The sequence below is a fragment of the Hydra vulgaris genome, chromosome 14 (genome assembly GCF_038396675.1).
Source record: "Hydra vulgaris chromosome 14, alternate assembly HydraT2T_AEP".
Taxonomy (NCBI): domain Eukaryota; kingdom Metazoa; phylum Cnidaria; class Hydrozoa; order Anthoathecata; family Hydridae; genus Hydra; species Hydra vulgaris.
This window is the reverse complement of record NC_088933.1, coordinates 24,103,096-24,125,312: the sequence shown is the minus strand read 5'-3', so window position 1 is coordinate 24,125,312 and position 22,217 is coordinate 24,103,096. Positions and strand designations below refer to the sequence as shown.

At 27.9% G+C, this 22,217-nt stretch overlaps 1 protein-coding gene across 1 annotated transcript in view; it reads left to right on the top strand.

Annotated features, from left to right (window-relative positions):
* LOC100212564 (protein DD3-3) overlaps positions 1–22,217 on the top strand; it is a 78,975-nt gene that overhangs the window by 33,910 nt on the left and 22,848 nt on the right. Inside the window, exons 4-8 of the mRNA XM_065818248.1 lie at positions 5,075–5,131; positions 10,857–10,938; positions 15,030–15,146; positions 16,116–16,280; positions 17,956–18,211. Coding sequence (XP_065674320.1) covers positions 5,075–5,131; positions 10,857–10,938; positions 15,030–15,146; positions 16,116–16,280; positions 17,956–18,211 — 677 coding nt within the window. The remainder of the gene's footprint in view (positions 1–5,074; positions 5,132–10,856; positions 10,939–15,029; positions 15,147–16,115; positions 16,281–17,955; positions 18,212–22,217) is intronic.

The following is a 22,217-nucleotide window of genomic DNA, read 5'->3' as shown; positions in this document are numbered from 1 at the left end:
TATGCAAAAAATTGGCCATTATTGAATAATTGGTGCACCACTAGAAAGAAGATCCAATATAATTCATTGTTTATAGTCCTATGCAGTAAAACATGCAACAAAGGTTTACATCTATGCCAGCCTATATAGACAAAGGAATGTGAGTCTGGTTAACAAAAAGTTTTTTCTTACCCCTAAAATCAACCAAACCAAATGTCAAGAATATTTTGCAAAAAGTTATTATTAAAACTAAATTAACACTTAAAAGATGCAATTTTATGAATAAAGTAAATTATTTGGTGAATAAATTATGTGGTGAATAAAAATAAATAAATAAATCATGCGGTGATTGTGAATGAATCACCAGAACAATAATGCCATGAATGAATCATGTGTTAATGAATCTTGTGGTGAATGAATCATGTAGTGAATGAATCATGTGGTGAATGAATCTTATGGTAAATGAATCATGTGGGGAATGAATCTTATGGTAAATGAATCATGTGGTGAATGAATCAATTACTAATCAATTAAGTTACATGTTAATATTACAAATATTTGAAGATTTTTTTTGAAAAAAATTTTTGAAGGTTTTTTTTATGTCATAAGATGTTCGTTAGAAGATTGAAGACTTTTTAAACTGGATAAATATTTTTACATTCAGTTTTTAACAACTAAGTTCGGTTTGTTGTTTACACCCTGTAGAAGACAAGCTGATTAGTTTTAAAAATAAAGTAAAAATGGTAATAGTAAAATATAGTTCAACAAAAAAAGTTTAGTCTACTATATTGTATAGTTTGTATTTTTATATATTTGTTTATTATCAATACAGTTTTCTTTAGTTGTTAAAGCTGTTGCTTCTGCTCCAATTTTACGGCAAATTTTTATGTTTTTTAAAAGAAAAAAGAAGCTGTAAGACCAATTAAAAAAAACTTTTAAATGTAAATAGGGTATAAATTTGATTAATCCTAATGCACTAATGTGAGTAAAATTTTGGCTTTATTATCATGACAAAATACTTGGACACTTTTCATTTAATAATAACAAATCTAATGTTCTGTTGTTTAACCATGTTTTTTTTTTTAATTCAGATTCACTCGCAACAAGGGTGCAAGCAACCACTATTAAGCTGGAAGTTACTAGAAAAATAGAATAGTGTAATAGAGCAAGAAAATGGTTGAGAAAAAATTTAAAAAGTTGAAGGTTGTATGAATCAGGAAGAAATAAAGATGGAAGAGAGTTCCAAAGAGTTTAAGTGTGGGGAAAAAAACTAGACGAATAAAAGTTTTTAGAGCATGCAGGGACAGATGCATTATATGAATGAGGCTTGCTAAATGACAAGTCAAAAGAGAATGATTTAATTGACAAAACTAGAGATAATAGCTCCTTTGAGCAGCACTTGATACACACGATAGTATTTGTAAAAAAGAGAAAGAGATACAACTTTATGATGATGGAAAAGAGGCTTAAGCTTAGCAGTAAGAGCAGATCCAACGTTTAAAATACATTTTCGAACCTTGTCTAGAAAAGAAAGAGCATCATTAGAAGAACTAGCCCAAATATGACAACAGCATTTCATACAGGGTTGAATAAGAGATTTGTAGAGGTAATAACAGTTCTGGTAATAAATCTCTTATTCGTCCATACAGGGACAAATAAGAAATTTGTAGAATGGAATCAGAAGGAAAAAAATGGCAAGCACAATAAAGAGAAGCAACATTAGTGGATGCTAATTTAGCAATTGATTGTATATATGATTTCCATAAAAGGTCAGTAATATACAATAATCAAAGAAGACGTAAAAAAGAGGACCCAGTAAGAGGGTTTCCATTCATTAATATAGAAATGATGGCAGTTTTGCAATAGTTGTTTGCAGTAAATAACTAGCTTTTTGTTGGAGTTAAAATTTACAAGCCACTGTGAGCTCTAATCTGTTATAGAAATGAGATCATATTCAAGATCAGCTACCTGTTCTAAGCGATCAAAAGGAGAAGTCTTTTATGTCATCAGCAAAAAGTGCTACTTTTGATGTAAGGTTGTCGGAAAGATCATTATTGTTGATAAAAAAAAACAACAGAAAAGGATATGACAGGAATGTTGTCTGGACCACAGGCCGTAGAAGAGTTTAATGGAGATATGACTTCAGCAACGGAAGCAGAAATGATTTGCATGTCTAACAATTGGCTAACCTGATTAATTGAATTGAAGAAAATAACAGTTAGATTTAAGAGTTGAATTAACAGAAAAGTTTTTTGCAAATAGTTCTGCCTTATCCTTGGGAGAGGTTATAAGATTAGTCCCATGATTGAGAGATGGAATGTTAGACCTACCCTAATTAACAATGCTGTTGATGATTCTCCAAAAGTCTCTAGAGCCTAACTTCTGAGATAAGATACTAGACATAGTAAACTGAGAGCAATGGAGCTAAACATCTGACAACATCTTTTAACATCGAATTCTTGCTTTTTACCTCATTATTTCTCTAGAGAGTTCATTAACAAAAGATGAAAAAAATGATTACGATTAGTTATATATAGTTATAGATATAGAAGCTGCGCAAGAAACTGAAAACCATGGAGTAGAATGAAGCTTGTCTTGAAACCAATGAGAAGGAATAAAAGCTTCCATTCCTGCCTCAATTGAGGTGGTTATGTAGGAGGCAAGATTAGCTGAGAGAAAAAAGACATCAACTCAAGGACTGTCACAAGTAGTGCGATGATAGGGTGAGTACGAAAAGAAAGTACAATATGAAAGATTTAAAGAGATCATTACATGGTCAGAACCACCTAAAGGAGAAAAAGGAGAAACTGAACACAAGCTAGGATCAGTGACCAGATATAAAAAAAAAGGAGTGAAGGTAAATGATTAGAGTTGTCTCTGTTGGTTGTCAAGTTTGCTGAAAAAAGCTTGCATTTTCTGGAAATTTTTTCATTTCATTTAATTTAATTTATAAAAAAACTGCACTAAATGCATTAAGTGCAGTTACCATTGTAATGGTAGTGAAAAATGTATAAAATAGAAAGTATAATATAATATAATTATAAAAAGTAAAGTATAAAATAATTTAATAAGTAAATAAAGTACACTATTATATACAAGTTTAATAAATAAATTATTGAACTATTTTTTTTTAATTTTTAATGATTTTGGGTGTCATATGTCATTATTGTGTCATTAATTTAATGAAAAGTGTCAAAAAAGTGAAAAACACAATGCATTATACACTAGTGGCCACAGGAATGGACACCCCTGTAATTTTTACCATTTTTCTTAGAAAAGTTGACATATCATGCATTTGGTGGATTTAATTATTTATTTTTATATTTAAACCACATCATCTATAATTTGGCTTATAGGAAATCACAAGTTTCAATCGTTTATATCAATTTTAAACATAATTATGGATTATTATTGTTAATTGGTATCAAAAATGAGTCATTGCTCTGCTAATGGGTTTCTCTAGTAAAGGTGAATGTTTCATTATTTTTGTGCTTTTGTGAAAACTAGTCTTTTTATTGTGATATTAATAGTTAACTACACTATTAATTAACATTTTTATCCATAAATCTTTTAAACTATAAATACAAGATCATTGTTTTGTAGTCATTTAGTTGAGTTTCAACAATTGCTGGTGAAAAGTTGACAGTGCTCTTAAAGATTTAGTGTGTTTTTTAAAATTGTACTTTTATTTACAATGGCGAAAGGATATTGGTCACCTACAAAGCGATGCAAAGCTGTTACATTACGTGGAGAAGGTTATTCGTACATGGAAATTGCCAAAAAGTTGGGAAATGAAGCCACAAAATCCTGAGTGAGGAAGGTGTGCGAAAGGTTTAAGGCAACCAATACCTTCAAAAATATGCCAAAAAATGGAAAAATTAAGAAGACAACTGCCAACGATGACAGGATGATAATGAGGCTTGTACTTAAGAACCGAAGAGCAACTTCAGCTAAAATTAAAAATGATTTAGAGGCCGCCGGAGTTTCGATTAGTTCAAGAACAATACGCCGAAGGCTTTTTGAAAGTGGTTTAAAAGCAAGAAGACCCAGAAAAAAACCATATTCAAACAAAAAACAATGAAGGAATCGTTTGATTTGGGCAAAAGAACACAAGGAGTGGACAAAGGAAGACTGGGCAAGAGTTATTTGGAGTGATGAAAGCAAGATTTTTATTTTTGGAAGTGTTGATCAATTATGTGAGAAGAAGGCCCAGTGAAGAGGGCACATTGGTTACAATAAAGCATCCCATAAGTGTAATGGTGTGGGGATGCATGACCAGAGATGCTGTGGGTCATATCCACATTGTGGATGGTATTTTAAATGCCAAAAATACCAAGAAAACATATTAGAAGCCAAATAACTCCCATCGATTGATGATTTGTTTGAGGGCAAAACAGAAACCTGTGTGTTCCAACAGGACAGTGCTAAATGCCACACTACAAAAACTGTCAAAAATTGGTTTAAAGCCAAAAAGATAAATGTTTTGAAGTGGCCTGGAAACAGTCTGGACCTGAATCCAATAGAAAACCTGTGGTCTCGACTGAAAAAACTTGTAAAGAAAGAAAAACCTGGGAACAAGCAACAATTAATAGAGGCCATAATCAAGTCCTGGTTTTACGTGATCAGCACTGAAGATTTGGGCAATTTAGTGGACTCAATGCCTCGTAGGATTGCTGCAGTAATAAAAAATAATGGATATCCAACAAAGTATTAAGTTGTTTTTTTTAAAAGCCATTTTTTTACCATGTTTTGTAAGCTGTAAAATGTAAATTTACCATACTTTGTCACTTTGTCATTAAATTGTTATATTTTTATATTAAAATTGTGAATTTTAATTAAAAATTTAGTTTTTTTTTAATCTGAACACATCAAAAAACAATAATCAATATAGAAAACCGCATAAATATGGCTATTTTCTTTTAAAAAACACACCAAAGTGAAGTTTTCATATATTTTGAAGGGGTGTCCATTCCTATGGCCACTAGTGTATGTTAACTTGCAATAAAAAAATGCTATTCTGAAAAAATGGCTTCTTTTGGTTACTTTTATTATTTTATACTTTTCTTCTTTAGATTACATTTTTTATTTTATTTAGTACAATACCTACTAATCCTGCGAGTTGTACAAACAATAACTGTAACACTGATCAAAAGTAAGAGTTTTTTATTTATTATTATTTATTATTATTTTTATATTTAAAAAAATTTGTTCAAACTAAATACATATTATATATATATATATATATATATATATATATATATATATATATATATATATATATATATATATATATATACAGCCCTTAGAATTTGGAAAATTGAGGCAAGCAATCTTTTGCCAACCTTATTTTTAAACTATTATAGGTCGGCAAAAACTAGACCTTAAACTATTAGAGATTGGCAAAAGAAATTTGGCGCAATGATTTTACTATAAAATATAGAAACAAGATCGGCAAATCTATGCTAATATAAAATACTTTAAGATCAGATATATATATATACAAGCTGTATATTATATATACAGCATTCGATGCTGAACTAACTGCCAACCTTAAAGTGTTTTAAGGGCGGAAAAAAATTGCCATACTCATTTCTATTTCTTATGGTAAGACCTTTCTATCAAAATTTTTTTGGTTTTAATTATATATATTAAAGCATTACAATTTTTTATTATTAATTTAAATTATATTTTAGATTTTTTTTTTTTTTTTATTGTCCGATGGTTTTTATAAATTGTAAAAGAATATTTTAACTTTTAAAACCCCTTTTAAATCTATTTTATAAAAATTTAAATGTAATAGTTATTTTAATGCTAATAGAAACCAGTACTTTTTTATTACACTGTTAAATTTGAATAAAGTAACATAACGTTAATCATAAAAATTATCAAAGAAAAAGTTTGAAAAGATTTATCATAAAAAATACATATTTATATAAATGAAATAATAATAATATTGTTTGATAATTTAAATAAAATGGGTTTATTGTAAACAATCATTAGAAGTAATTTGTTACTAATGTAAAGTAAACATAATAATGTAACTAATATATTTATAATAAGTTACAAAGTATTTTACATTGTATAAAAAAGTTTTCAAAAGTTTTTATAAAACCTAATATAAAATATTTTCTTTTTCAAATTTTAGTTTTTTAAGATTTTAGATTTTCTTTTTTAGACAAGTTAATTTTTAAATTTTCTTGTTATTTTCAGTGCATTTTTAAAATGTCTAAAGTTGTCAAAATATGCAAACTGCCGTGGTCAAGTTGTAAAAAGAAAATATTTTATTAAAGTAAGATTTTTTGTTAGGTTTTGTCGGACTTGACCACTAAACTTAAGTATTTATTGGACAAATTGTCCGCAACAAAAATGTGACTATTTGGCAAACGCTAAGTAAAGGCTAGAGATGGTCTCAATAAATGATCTCAATAAAAATACTCATCTTGGGTAGATGTTAATTACATCCAACTACTGTCTTGTAGAAAGCCTCCTAGGCCTTGCATCCCTTCTCCATCTATTAGGATGGGGTAAATGTAATTATAATACATTGCTTCCAGTTTAGAAAGTTGAATATTGGATCTTCTTGATTCAATGCATGGGTTTTGCTTTTGTCTCTATTTTAATGACTAGGCAACTCATTCTGTTATCTCCTAATGAGGGTACATCTTTAAAACTCAGTTTACTCTGTGGCAGCTCTCAAAGAGGCTGATTCCATCAACAGCTGTAAAATATCAGAGTACTAACAATGCTATGTTGCGCATGGATGGTGTCCTTGTTTTTACTTTTGGTGTGCATTGTCGAGACCATATTTGAAGCCCTTTTTTATGTCTTAGGGTTTATTAAAAGTAATGAGGCAATTGCTTGGACTACTAAATAGTGTACTGTGTATTATCTGTGCTTTGAGTCAAGTTCTTCAACAAATTTGAAAATGGCTAAAGTTCCAAAAACTATAAAACACAAAAAACCATCGTCATCATCATAGTTTTCAAAGTAACTTTTCTTCTGTTGAGTCTTATCTCTTTCAAATTCTGTCAGACTTGCTCTTTGTGAAACTAATTTTAGCTCAGGTGTCTCAACTTGTGATCTTAGTGTTTATTGGTTATCTTCCTTTAATTCATAAAGACTCCAACAGTCACATGCTTAGCCTGGGCATTTACATTTGTTAGAATTCACCCATTTATCCTGAAACTATGTTTAAATCCACAGACTATTCTTTTATGTGGTTTTGTTTAGCATTACTTCACTCTATTGCCTTTCTCTTTGTTCTATATTGCTCTCATTCAACTCAAAACTACACTCTTTTTGATGTTATTTCTGATCAAATCAACCTAGCCCTGACAAAACAAATTTTGCCTTTCTCAATCTTTAACTCAAATAATCACTTTTCCAACTTGCTTTCCAGACAATCCTAATCATTTACCTTCTTTACTCGACTTATGTCTTGTTTCTGATTCTAGTCAGTGCTTAGTTTCTCCACATTCACCCTTAGGTGCTCCTGATCACAGTTTAATCTTTCTAAAACTTACATCTCATTTTTCTTCATCATCAGAATTCCTCTATAATTGTACCTTGTACAACTACCTGACTGGGACTTATTCCATGATTTTCTTTGTGATGGCCTTTGGGTAAAAATCTTTTGTCTTTCTACTAACAAATATACTTTTTATGTAACTTCTTGGATTCAGGCTGGCATGGAATCTTATATATATCTCCTTCTCGGTGATTCCAAGTCAAGCCTCACTCTTCTCCATGGTTTTTCTCTCATTGTGCTACTGTGATTCCTAATTGTAACCATTACTTCCATATCTATCAATAAAACAATTCTCCAGAAAAAAGACGTCTTTTTACTATTGCTAGTAACCATGATAAAGAGGTTATGTCTAATGCCAAAGCGCACTATTCTCAGGTCACGAAATCTCATATTTCATCTCAAAAATTTGGCTCTTGTGACTTCTGGCGAATTTTTACCAGTATCTATAATAAGCACAAATCTGTTATTCCACCTCTCTTGTATGGTTCAGATTTTGTCACCTCACTGAAAGACAAATCTGATTTTTTTGCTAAGAAATTTTTATCAATCTCATCTCTTGATTCCACTAGTGGCATTCTACCTGATATAGCCAACAAGCAGGTGATCCATTGGTTGACATTCATATTACTCAATTTCTGTATCTAAAGTGATTTCCTGCTTAGTTTCTTCTACAGCTTGTGGTTTGGACAACATACCTGTTATAGTCTTGCCTAAGTGTTCTCCAGAGCTGTTGCCTATACTTTCAAAACTATTTAACAAATTTAATCAGACTCTTGTTTTCCAGCCTGTTGGAAAGCATCTTTTATCACTATTTCAAAAACTCTGGAGAGCAATCCAACTATTGCCCCATTAGTCACCTTTCTATCATAAGCAAGATTTTTGAGTCTTTTATTAACGAATCTCTCATCTTGATTCTAATGACTTTCTGATCATCAATATGGATTTTATTCTTCTCATTCTACTGCTGATTTGTTAAGGGTAATAACTTATGGGTTTTATTGTGCATTAGATAGATGTGGAGAGGTTAAGGCTGTTGCTCTTGACATTTCTAAAACCTTTGATAAAGTTTGGCATGTTGGTCCTCTTCATAAGCTTTCTTCTTATGGTATATTAGGTAACATCTTTAAGATTATTGAATTGTTTCTTACCAATCATAGTATAAAAGTTGTCTTCAATAGACAGCACTCGTCTTCATATCCTGTAACTTCAAGGGTTGCTCAAAGTCCTATCCTCAGTCCTATATCCTTTCTAATTTACATTAACGATCTTCCAGAAATTCTCAAATCTAGGTGGCATTGTTTGCATATGATATGATGATCTATTCTTGTCTTTATAAGAAGCCAACACTCTCTGATTGCTTGGAGGGGGCATTTGAGCTTGAAAAGGATCTTGCTTCTGCTTCATCATGGAGCTCTCTGTGGCTGGTGAACTTTAACTCAGACAAAACTCAATTTTTTTCAGCTAATTGTTATCACAATAGTCTAAATCTTCCTATATTTATGATTGGTAATGTTCTTGATGAGTCATCTACTCTTCACCTTCTAGGATTAACACTTTCTTCCGATCTTTCTTGGAAACCATATATCAAATCCATTGCAAAATTAGCATCTGCTAAGTTTTCATATCTTTAACATGCTTGCCTCCTTCTTACTCCAGATTCTATTCTTTATCTCTATAAATCTCAAATCTGTCTTTGTATGGAACACTGTTGCCATATCTTGGGCGATTTTTCCAATGATGCTCATTCTCTTTTAGATAAGGTGCAAAAAGGTATTGTAAAATTAGTTGGATCTACTCTTGCAGCCAACCTCCAAACATTATCACATCGTCGTAATGTTGCTTTTCTTTCTCTTTTCTATAAATATTATAATGGGCACTGCTCTCTTGTGCTATCTACTAAAATTTATTCTCGTGTTACTCGTCATTTAATTAAGTCTTATCTTTTTATTGTGACTGTTCCTAAGTACTTTAAAAATTCTTATTTGTCTAGTTTTTTTCCTCGAACATCAGTTCTTTGGAATTCGCTTCCTTCATCTTCTTTTCCTGATTCTTATAATTTGCAATTTTTAAGTTGTCTGTCAATCGTTATCTTGCTCTATAAACCTCATCTTTTCTCCTCCAGTAACTTCCCAACTCTTATAGTGGGTTCTTGTAGGCTTGTTGGAAATAAAAATGTTGTATAATCAGAATAGAGTAGCAGTTTTCCTCCAACAATTTTGATTTCAATCCAATCATTTGCATTGTATTTTACTATTCATTATTATCTGATTTTATTTGTTTTCTTTCTCTCTTATTTTTCAATTTTTTTTTTCTTTCTTAATTTTCAATATTTTTCTCAGCATGTGGTTGGAATTTATTTATAAAAGAATTTTCAGTTTCCAATTGTCAAACAATATTTTTAGTTCGGATTGCCTAAAATTGTTGATTTTTGCCTGCCTTTTTTGATGATTATTTCTATAAAAATTTATACTATATCTTATATTTAGTTCCTTTTGCAATATTAAAGATTTCTGCATTTCTATTAGTAGGCTTTTTTTAAAAAACAACATCTAAGTTTTTCAACAAATTTTCAATAAAAGTAATAAAATATATATATATATATATTTTTCTTTCTTTCATTTTTTTATAATAAAACCTTTTTTTTTTTTTTTTTGTATTAACTAAAAGTTTACTTTTTTTATGTAAAATAAACATTCAAAAAAAATTGCTTGAAAATTTTATTATTTTTATTTTGTTTTATTATTTCAACTGTGAAAGTCATTTATATTAGTCAAGTTATTTAACTTTTTGATTTTTTTGCATATTTTTTGCATACTTTTTTAGCATTTTGTATAGCATATTTTTTTCAATTACCAAAAAAAAATAATTGCTTCCTTGTATTAAATACAAGTTGTTGTAATAGGTAATTTGAAGTATGGTTGGGCTAGCTAGATATGGATTAGGAATGAATTTTTTATGCTGGTTTCTAGTAATACTTGACTCTATTGTACCGAAATGTCCAATACTTTAACAGCCATTGTTATTTTCTTTTTTTCTTCTTGTTTTTTTATGTATATATATGTATGAACAAACGATATTTAGTAATGATAGTAAATTATAATTTCAACCTGTATTTCAATCTGTTACAATTTTCTAACGTTTAAAAATGATTTTTGAAATGAACTATTTTATATTGCTTTTCAATTATTTTTCAATTTCAATTATTTTAATTAAAAATGTTTATATAATTTATTAGTAATGTTTATATGTTTATATAATTTATTAGTAATGTTTATATGTTTATATAATTTATTAGTAAACGTTATTTATTTTTATAATATGTGATACAACTAATCTTGTTTTTGAGCAGCTTCGGCATGAATGAAGATTACGACTACTACATGAAATGTATAAAAACAAAGAGGAACAAAGGGTTGTTTACTGCTACTCAGGTGTGTTTTTGAAAATTGTATCTTTTTACCTATTTATATTTTTTTGCTGAATAATTCTATATAAATATTTAAAATCTCACAAAGCTTTGTAAATGTTGATCACAAAACTCAAGTTGCACTTATTATACTGAAGCTGCTTGCTTTAGGAACCTCCAGTTATAAAAATAGTAAATTTAAAAAAACTAAAAAGTAAGATCTGAGAAAAGGGGCTGGGGCTGCGACTTACAACAGAGATGGTGTTTAAGTTAGGATCTATTATAATTTGGGTTGATGTCTTTATATAGTAAATGTAAATGACCAATGCGACTCAATGTGACTTTATGGGACTTTTTTTTTCAACATAGATGGCTGCTTTTATGGTAATATGGCTGCTTTACACATTTTACTTGATGAAGTGTTGTATAGGGCAGGATTGAAATGTTTTTTTTTAAAAGGAATGACCTTTATAAACTAAATTAAAAATTCAAAAAAATATAAAAACGTTTAGAAGGAGAACAATAATACCTAACATGCAACCTATAAAGACCTATTTAGTTTCAGGTAAAGATATTGAATGTGGAATAATAACTTTTTTATATATATATATAAGCCATTGAAACTTGTGTCATGGAAGGAACCTATCGTTCCTTTTGTGACACAAGTTTTTAATGCCTAAACTAAAAATTTAGAATTCTACTAAAAATTTCTTTTTTCAAAATAAAATAGATATTTATAGGTAGTTTGTTTGGTATTTTGCCCCCTTCTAACCCTCCCCCCCCCCCTTTTTTTTTTAACATTTTTTTTTTGGTTTTCCAATTTAGTTTACAAAGGTCATTCCTTTTGAAAAACACAATTTTTGAACCCTGCCCTATATATGACTATTGTTAGCATTTATTCAATGTAAAAATTATTCTTAAGTTTTATTACAATATTTAATTATTGAGGGTTTTGTTCACAAATATTTATGTTTTCATTTTAAAAATTCTTGATATTAAAATACTCAGCATATAATTTAGGTAGTAAATATTTTTTATTTTAAATTAGAATACTTTTTGAGGAGTTTCTTTTCTTGTCATTGCTTCAAGGTATACTAATGCTCTTTTGATTGGTATATATTAGTCTTTAAGGAAAAAAAATAGAAAATGTTTAAAAAAAATCGATGTTTAATAATAAAATGAAAAATGTTTAAAAACTGTAATGGAAGTCTTTAAAACAATAATACATTTAAAATTAAAATTTCTATGATAAATATAAACTCTGGTTTGTCAACATCCAAGTTTTACTATTTACCCATTCAATTTTTAAATCTTTTATTTAGCCATTTAATTTCATTATCATTATTGTGATTAATTGTTTTAGCACTAATAATGTTAACGGAATAATTATAATAATCATTCATTACAATTAATGGTTAAGTTAGCAGATTATTCCTTTATATAATATATAAGTAATAATATAAAATATTAATGGTAAATTAAAATTTGTAAATGTTTAATTAGTTAATGTTAATTGAGTGTTTATAAATGGTATTAATGAAAAAGTTATATGAAATTTAAAAAGATTAAATATAAAAAGTATTAAGTAGTTAATAATATTTATCATGGAATAATAGTTATCATGGAATAACTATTAATGCAATAAATAGTATAAATTATAAATATTAAAATAATTATAATTGGTAATTATTATTATTAATGAATTAAGTTGAAATACTATGAATAACTAGTCTTAACCGAATTTAACTTGTTGTAAGGGGGAACAGGGCTAGTTGTAAGGGGGACCAGGGCTAGTTGTAAGGGGGACCAGGGCTAGTTGTAAGGGGGACCAGGGCTAGTTGCAATACATATTCAAAGACTAAATTTTCTATTACTCCAGATAAGTTAAACCAAATTCTACCAAATTCACAGTGTCCCAGATTTAAGCTTTTCATATCACATTTGACCTAACAAATTTAGTTCTTAAAATCAAAGTTTGCTTTAGATGGCGATGGATGATATAAAGTGTATAATTAGTTTCATAATGTAAATACCAATATCATGGCAATGTTTTGACTTTAAAACTTTTTAACTTTGATGCTGATGGAATTAACTTGATAAAGGAACTTATATCCACAAACTCAAATTTTTTACAGAAGACTCTGTGCATTCTTTAACTATAAAATAGTTAAAGAATGCACATTGTACAATTTAGATATTATAACAATAAAATAAGAAGGTCTCATTATTATTTTCAATAGAAAATATTTAAATATCTAAGTTGTATTGTTGCAAATAGTTTGGACAGCATCACATGCCTACAGTGATCTTTGTGACTTATTTAAAGAGCAATATGAAGGTATAAGTACAGTCATTGAAAAAATGGAACAGATATTTTTAGACTTAGTTCTAGAAGGTGTTGCTTTAACTAGAAAATGATCAATGTAGCTAGAAACTCTCTGTCCAGTGGGAAAAGTAGAAAAGTATTTACATTTCAAAACAACAGAATATTAGCTGAGAGGTAAGTTGTCTACTTAGAGGGAAGGTCTCTGCTGTCTACTATTATTTATTTTATCTCAGAAAATTAACATAAAGCAGTATACAAGTTTGGAGATTAGTATTCTTCTTGTACAAAAAATGTTTTTGGTTAGCATTGGCTATTCATAATCCAATAGTTATCATCAACTGTTGACACTGACTGTTCATAATAAGGGCATACTTGTGAGCTAATTGAGTTAACCAATAACACACAACTTAAATTATGGAGTATGGAAAGCATGGAGGCAAATAACAGCTAAGATTGTTCAGGGTAAAAATATCAAGTTATTAAAGACGAAACTGTAGAATTTAAAAAAATTGTTTTAAAATTCTCTGGGCAGGTCTGACCCTTTAGTAACTGAGCAAACAAACATAGGTTGAATACAATGCAAATCAAGTGGTGAGATAAGACAAAAAAAAACTAAAAGTTCATGAAAACGACATTTTTAACACTTTTTTAAAATATAAAATATGAAGAAACAAAAGCAAGAAAATTTTTAGGAATTATTTTGGTTCCAACAAATTTTCAAAAATTACATCACATTTCATAATGCCTAAAAAATGAGTAAAGCAACCACAAATACTTAAAAACTGGGTAACTGAGTAATTTTATGTGGCATACCAAATTGATAATATGTAGTTTACAAATAATATAGAGTAAAATAAAAACTAAATCTCCTGTTTATAGAATATTTGATTAAGTATTAAAACTCAAGAGATTTTTTTTTTTTTTAGGTAAAACAGTTTTTTTCATTCACTTTTTTGAAGAAAAAAAAAAGATAGCTGAAGTTAATATTTTTATTTTTTATATTTTATTTTTAAGCAAATTGCTGACCTTTCAAAGTTTTTTAAAAAGTTTTGAAATTTTATAATTTGAGAATTTTTTGTAATCAAATTTGTCTGGTGAAATAATAATCTCCATTTTTGGAAATAACTAAAAAAGTATGATTAATCAAACCAGCAGTTATATAGTGATGCAACTTTATATTAAAAAAAAATTAACTTTTAAAATTGATATTTTGTTATTGAAATTTTTTATAGGCTGACATGTTATCATTATAGTTACATAATATAAATTTAGAAGGAAATAATAAATAAATTCTGAATTTAAAAGGAAATAATAAATAAATTCTAAATTTAAAAGGAAATAATAAATAAATTCTGAATTTAAAAGAAAATAATAAATAAATTCTAAATTTAAAAGGAAGTAATGAATAAATTCTAAATTTAAAAGGAAATAATAAATTCTAAATTTAAAAGGAAATAATAAATTCCAAATTTAAAAGGAAATAATAAATAGATTATAAATTTAAAAGGAAATAATAAGTGAATTCTTGGCACTGTTGCAACTTTTCCTTGTTGCAACTAACTCTGTTAGTTGCAACAAGGAACAATAACAAAGTTTCCATTGAATTTTTGATTTTATTTCTCAATAAACTCAACTTTAAATTTTTTATTTCCAAGACAAATATTTTTATTATCTTTATTATTGTTTAAGTATTTAGGAACATATTTTGTCATATTATACTTTTCTATATTATTAAATATACAGGGACTGTTTACAAATTGTTATGTGTAGTCTCAAAAAATTATTTTTAGGTTTTAGGTGGAGACACAGCACAGTTTACTCGCCAAAATTCTCAAGGCGCACGTAGTGGTTACGAATGCCCTGAAGAGAGAGATTATTATCCTTATTGGAGGCCTACCCCCTGGAAGGTTAGATTTTTATATTTTATATTACTCCCTGGAAGGATTTTTTTATTTTTGTTACTTTTTTTTTATCTGTATGCATGCATGTAGAATAGATCTGAATATACTTAGTGACATCTTCAGCTAAATATTTTTTTCCTCACTTTATTCTTCACGTGACTTTTTTTATTCTTTTTATTATATATATTATTTTATCTTTCATATTGAGTTCTACATGGGTAGATTTTTGTGTTTTATCTTCCATATTTAGTTCTACATGAGTAGATGTTTGTATTTTATCTTTCATATTGAGTTCTACACGAGTAGATGTTTGTATTTTTAACTTTTGTAATATTTTTGTTATTCATTTTCCTAACATTTGAGTTAGACTTTAGTTAACAACTTATTTTAATATTTTTTTTACTTATCTGTTACTGAGCTCTTTGTAGCACACAGTTTACATTTTAATTTACAATTAGAAAAATTATTAAATGCTATAAATATAGTCTATTTGATATTTTATGATAAGACATTTTTTTGCTAAAAAAAGATTTGACTACTTTTTTTGTACATTAGAAAAAAAAATTTTTTAATGTATAAAGCAGCAAAAAACAGCTTCCATTTTTGGAGTAAGTGACCAACTTTGATTAGTATTTTTTATGCTCAAGTTTTACTGAAGGTTGAAAATGTTTTGATTAGTTGATTTTAATTTTTTTGTAAAACCCTGCAACTCATTAAAATGAGTTTTTTTATTGTTTGACGGTGAAACAATTTTCAATAAATTTCTTTGAAGATTTTATGTGTTTCTTGTTGTTATCCCACAAGTTTAAACATTTAATAATTACTAAGTTTTACTGTAAGCATTTGTGTTAAGTATTAATAACAATAAATAAACAATTTTAAAAAAATATATAAAAAAGTAAACAGTTAGAATTGATGTAATTGCACATCATTAAATACAAGAAAGATAATTAATTGTATTCTATGGTACTATAGGATATTGTGGTAATGACAAATAATGTGAGTCGATGCAGCTGGTATCAACAAGAAAGTGAAAATGTGAAACCCAGGTACGCATGCGTTCCACCAGCTGGTTACATGGATGCTCTTATACAAAGTAAAACAAGTAGTTTTTTGGAAATAACAAAGGAAAGCTGCGAGGTAAACATTATAAATTCAAGTTAATAAAAACAAAGTTTAAATCTTTTATATTAAATAATACATTAGTTTTGCTAATGAATAAATTTATTAATTTTTAAATATAGTATTTATTAGTATTAGTTTATTTTTGGTTTAATTTGTTATAATAGTTATTCATAAATAATGTCAATATATATATATATATATATATATATATATATATATATATATATATATATATATATATATATATATATATATATATATATATATATATATATATATATATATATATATGTATATATATATATATATATACATATATATATATACATATTTATATATATATATATATATATATATATATATATATATATATATATATATATATACATTTTTAATGTATGTTTACTTCTAGCTGCATTATTATAGAATTAAAACTAATACGAATAATAGTTTATTTTACAACAAATTGTTATTTTTACAAAACAACTATTTGTCATCATTTTGTAGTCAGCTTTAATTTTTTTTTTTTTGTTCTTCAAATCTTTTCCTGTGAGTTCTTTATTTTGATAAAACAATGTTGTCCATGCCCTGCCAGCCTATAATAATTTTTACCTTGTCATGCCCATCTTTCTTGTACTGCGCATTCTCTAATTCTGTCTGCAGAACTGCATTTTCCAAATGTAAGATTCAGATTTTTTTAAATATTAGCTGCATTGTGGAAGTAGTAATGTTCTTAATATATCTTTATTAGTATTTAACTGCAATTTAGTAAATTTTTTAATGAGCCTGTATAACAGTTATAGTAATTCTTGTGGGATTTTAACCACAACATTTCCTTTCTTCAACACTTTTTTGCTCATTTTTTTTCTCTCTCATTTTTGCTTTTAATTCTTTCAAAATTTTGCAGTTTATGTTTTCTCTTTTGTTTAATAATATATAGCTTTATTAATTACAATATTTTTTGTAAACTGTTAAATTGAGAGAAGATATGGTTTTACTTCAGTGTAAGTTTTTCATTTTCTTTTGCATTATTATCATTTTTATTTTGCCTAATATGTAATTTTTTAATTTTTTTAATTATAATTTAACATTTCTTCAACATGTTTTTCAAGATAATCTTTTTCTCATGGCTTTTCTTCTCCAATACACAATTGGTAACAACATCAAGCTCAGATATGATATCAATGCTAATAATGAAAATAGCATTACTACTGTGGAATACAGGAATTTTTTTTGGATAATATTTGGGACCTGTTAATTATTTAAGAGACAGATGGGACCCCTAAAAATATTTATTACTCAAAGATTTTTTAAATCCAGTGTTATTTCATTATATACAAGAAACCTATCGTGCAATAGGAGAAATTTAAAAAAAATATTTTCTAATTAATCTTAGAGGTAATTCATTTCAAATAAGAAATAAATTTATATAAATTAAATAAATAAAGAATTTATTCTTGAAGCTTTATCATTACTATCAAATCGATGTTTTGATTTTTTTTTTTTTTCATTCTAAAGCAAAAATGTATCAATGTGCCCTAACTCCTCCTAAATCTAAATTATATTTATTAATTGTTATTTTTTGATTTCTTAATATTTTTTTTAATTATAACCATTACTATTTTAAATATATTTTTTTCTTTTTTACTCATTATATATTTATACTAATTACTTTATTATTTTTGCTTAGACCATAGAATGGCCTAGAGGTTCTAAAATAAAAGCTAAATGGACAGAAATACCAAGCAAGAATTTAAACTTTCCTGATTGCATTTTATCACCTATATCGCGGGATAATCATAATGGTAATGGATTTGGAGGGTTTGCAAACACATACAACTGGACAATACCAAATGACATCCATGAGAATTGTGTACTGCGTCTTCGATATAACATTTCTACTGGTGACTTTCCAACAACTGTTGACTCATCAAATAACAACTTTGGTTAGTTTTTACATTGAGTTATTTTACTTTATTTTTTAATTTGTTGTTTATAAACTGTTTATATATACAGTACAATCTCTCTAATTCGAATCTCCTTAATTCGAAAACCTCCATAATTCGATTAAATGCAAAGTCACCATCAAATGCGTTTAAGAAAAATCAACTTTCTATAATTTGAAAATCTGTTGAATTCGAACTTTTATTTTTCCCCATCAAATTTGAATTAGAGAGATTCTACTGTATTATAAGATTAAAAATTATCAAATATAAACAATAATTCTTTTTAAAAATAAAAAAAAAAATTAAAAAAAGAAATAATCTTGATATATATTTCATACGGTAATGAAAGTCTTTATTTGCAAAAAAAAATTAATTGTTAAAATAACTACTAAGGTAAACAAAAAAAGCTTTTTGTATTTTTTTAAGAAATACATAGAAACTTAATTACTAGTAATCTAGTTTCTATATATTTTGATATGTTAAAATATTTTCAATATCTATTATGATCTTTTAATATCTATTATGATTTTCTTATAGTCTCAAGTAGTAAGCTAAATAAAAATAATTAGCTTGAGTTTAGAGTTTACAGTTTGCTTACAGTTTAGTAATAAAACTTAAGTAACTAAAAACGAATCTGTTGCAAAAATTCCAATGAGCAAAATGCATTTTAAAAAGTCAGAATTTTGTCAAAGTTTGGAAATTCTTCGTTTTTAAGAAAATAATTGTTTCACTTTGTAAAATAGATAAAGTTCTTTACCATCAATAAGAAAGGTTTTCTGGCGTTTTGAAAGTAAATGTTTGAATTAATAATCACAGCTTTTATGGTTTGATAAATATTTACTTTTTGTATAATTTTATAAATACTTTTTGTCTTTGAGAATAAGAAATTTTTGTTTAAAGTAAAATTGATGTATTAATTTTTTTATACTTATCTATATATTAATATATTTGTATGAAATAAAATTAAATATAGAAAAATTTTATAAAAGAATAAAATGCCAAACAACACAGCACTACAATCATTAACTCATTTAAATCATTTACTAAATAAACCTGTTTAAATCTTATTAGTTTTATTTGAAGCAAAGCTAAGGTTTAAATCAAATTTTAAGAAGTTTTATTTTCAAATTTTAATACAAATAAATATGACTAAATACAAGAATAAAATAATTTTTTTTTTTTTTTTTTACATCTTTACTTCCAACAAGGCAACCACTATTAGAGTTGGAGGTTACTGGATGAAAAAAAGATGAAGTTTATTAAGCAAGGTAATAAATTACTGACGACTTAAAGGATTGCAAATTATATGAAGCAGGATAACAAGATGAAGGAAACAAATTCCATAGAAATGGTGTTCAAGGAAAAAAACTAGACAAATAAGTATTTTTGAAACACTTAGGAACAGTCACAGCAAAAGGATGAGAATTAATTAAATGGTAAGTAACATAAAAATGAGTTTTAGTAGATGGCGCAAGAGACGCTAGCTCTTTAGAGCAGCGCCCATTATAGTATTTATAAAAAAGAGAAAGAGAAGGAACATTACAACGATGTGACAATGGTTGAAAGTTGATTTCAAGTGCAGGTCTAACTATGTTTACAAAGGGTTTTTGCACCTTGTCTAAAAGAGAAAAGACATCATTCGAAGATCCACCCCAGATATGGCAACAGTATTCCATACAAGGACAGATTTGAGATTTATAGAGATAAAGAATAGAATCTGGAGTAAGGAAATGGCAAGCACAATGAATTGATGCAACCTTGGCAGATGGTAGTTTTGCAATGGATTTGATATATGGTTTCCAAGAAAGATTGGAAGTAAGAGTTAATCCTAATATAAAAGGTAAATGACTCATTGAGTAAATTACCATTCATAAATATTGGAAGATCTATATTGTTGCAATAACGATTAGCTAAAAAAATTGAGTTTTATATGAGTTAAAGTTCACCAGCCACTGAGACCCCATAATGTAGCAAAAGTGAGATCCTCTTTAAACTCAAATGCCCCCTCCAAACAATCAAAGAGTTTTGGCTTCTTGTCAAGACAAGAATAAATGGTAGTGATGTCAGCGAACAATGCCACCATAAGTGTGAGATTTTCTGGTTGATCATTCATGTAAATTAAAAAAAAAAATAGCGCCAAAAGATTGAACCTTGAGGCAAGTTATAGAAAATGAAAAAGAGTGCTTTCAATTAAGGACAACTTTTGTACCACAATTGGTAAGAAAGGATTCAATATTCCTAAAGATGTTACCTGATACGCTGTAAGAAGAGAACTTATGGAGAAAACCAGTATGCCAAACTTTATCAAAGACTTTAGAAATATTGAGAGCAATAGCCTTAACCTCTCCACACCTATCTAATGCACAATAAAACCTATCAGTTATTACCATTAGTAAATCAGCAGTAGAATAGAAGATTAAAATCAACATTGATGATCAGAAAGCAAGTTATTAGAATCAAGATGAGAGAAAAAGTGTTTGTTAATTAAAGACTCGTAAACTTTGCTTATGATAGGAAGAAGACTAATGGTACAGTAGTTAGATGAGTCAGATCGCTCTCCAGAATCTTTGAAAATAGGGATAACAGATGCCACTTTCCAGCAGGCTGGAAAATAAGACTCTGATAAGCACTTGTTAAATAGTTTTGAAAGTATATATGACCGCTCCGAAGAACACTTCTGCAAGACTATAACAGGTATTTTGTCCAGACCACAAGCTGTAGAAGAGTCCAAGCAGGAAATCACTTAAGATACAGAAGCTGGAATAATACAACTGTCAAACAATGGGTCAACTTTTTGTTGGCTCTATCAGGTAGAATGTGATTAGTGGAGTCAAGAGATAAGATTGATTAAAAGCTCTTAGCAAACAATTCAGCTTTGTGTTTAATTTTTAGATGGAGCCTAATTTTTTAGATGAAATACGAGATTTTATGACCTGAGAATAGCGGACTTTGGCATTAAGAAAAAACCTTTTTACAATGGTTCCCAGCAGTAGCAAATAGACATCTGGTTTCTGGAGAACTTCACTCTATCGCCTTTCTCTTTGTTCTATATCACTCTTCTTCATTTCAAGACTTTTTTTAATGTTTTTTTTTAATGTTTTTTCTGATCATATTGACCAAGCTCTCTCTCTTTATCCATCAGCCAATATTGTTGTTGTTGGTGACTTAAATGCTCATCACACTGAATGGCTTAGTTCTAGTGTCAATGACTCTGCAAGTATTAAAGCCCACAACTTTTGCCTTTCTCAATGCATAACTCAAATAGTTAACTTTCCAACTCACTTTCCACACAACCCGAATCATTTACCTTCTCTACTCAACTTATGTCTTGTTTCTGATCCTAGTCAGTGCTCAATTTCACCACATTCATCCTTAGGTGCTTCTGATCACAGTTTGATCTCTGTAAAACTATTATCTCATTCTTCTTCATCATCTGAATCCCCCTATCATCACACCTCTTACAGCTATCTTAAAGCTGACTGGGACTCTTTCCGTGATTTTCTTCGTGATGGCCCTTAGGTTGAAATCTATTGTTTTCCAGTTGACAAATGTGCTTCTTACATAACACCCTAAAAGTTTTTCGCAAAAAAATTTTATACTTATTTGAAAGAGGGTTTTAAAAATTTAATTTAATCAAGTTAAAAATATTATTTAAATATTGAAAATGAAATGGTCAAAGTAAAGGACCTCAAAAAAATTATGGAAATTTTTTTCCAAAAATATCAAGAAAAAGGTAAAGCGTTTGTTGCTTAGCAGTTTATGGAATGGGGTTTACCCAGATCAACTGCTTATGATAAAATCGTAAAATTGGAGAATGGATCTCTAAAAAGAAAAGTTGAAAGTGGTCGAATTGCTGAGGTAGCTACTCAAGAAAATATTCCAAAGATTATGTCTTCCAGTAACTTCAAACTCTAATTAGTGGTTGCTAGCAGCCTTGTTGGAAGCAAAGATGTTTAAAAAAAGTTGTTTTGCAGATAGATATGAAAGTAATGTTTATGATTGGAAA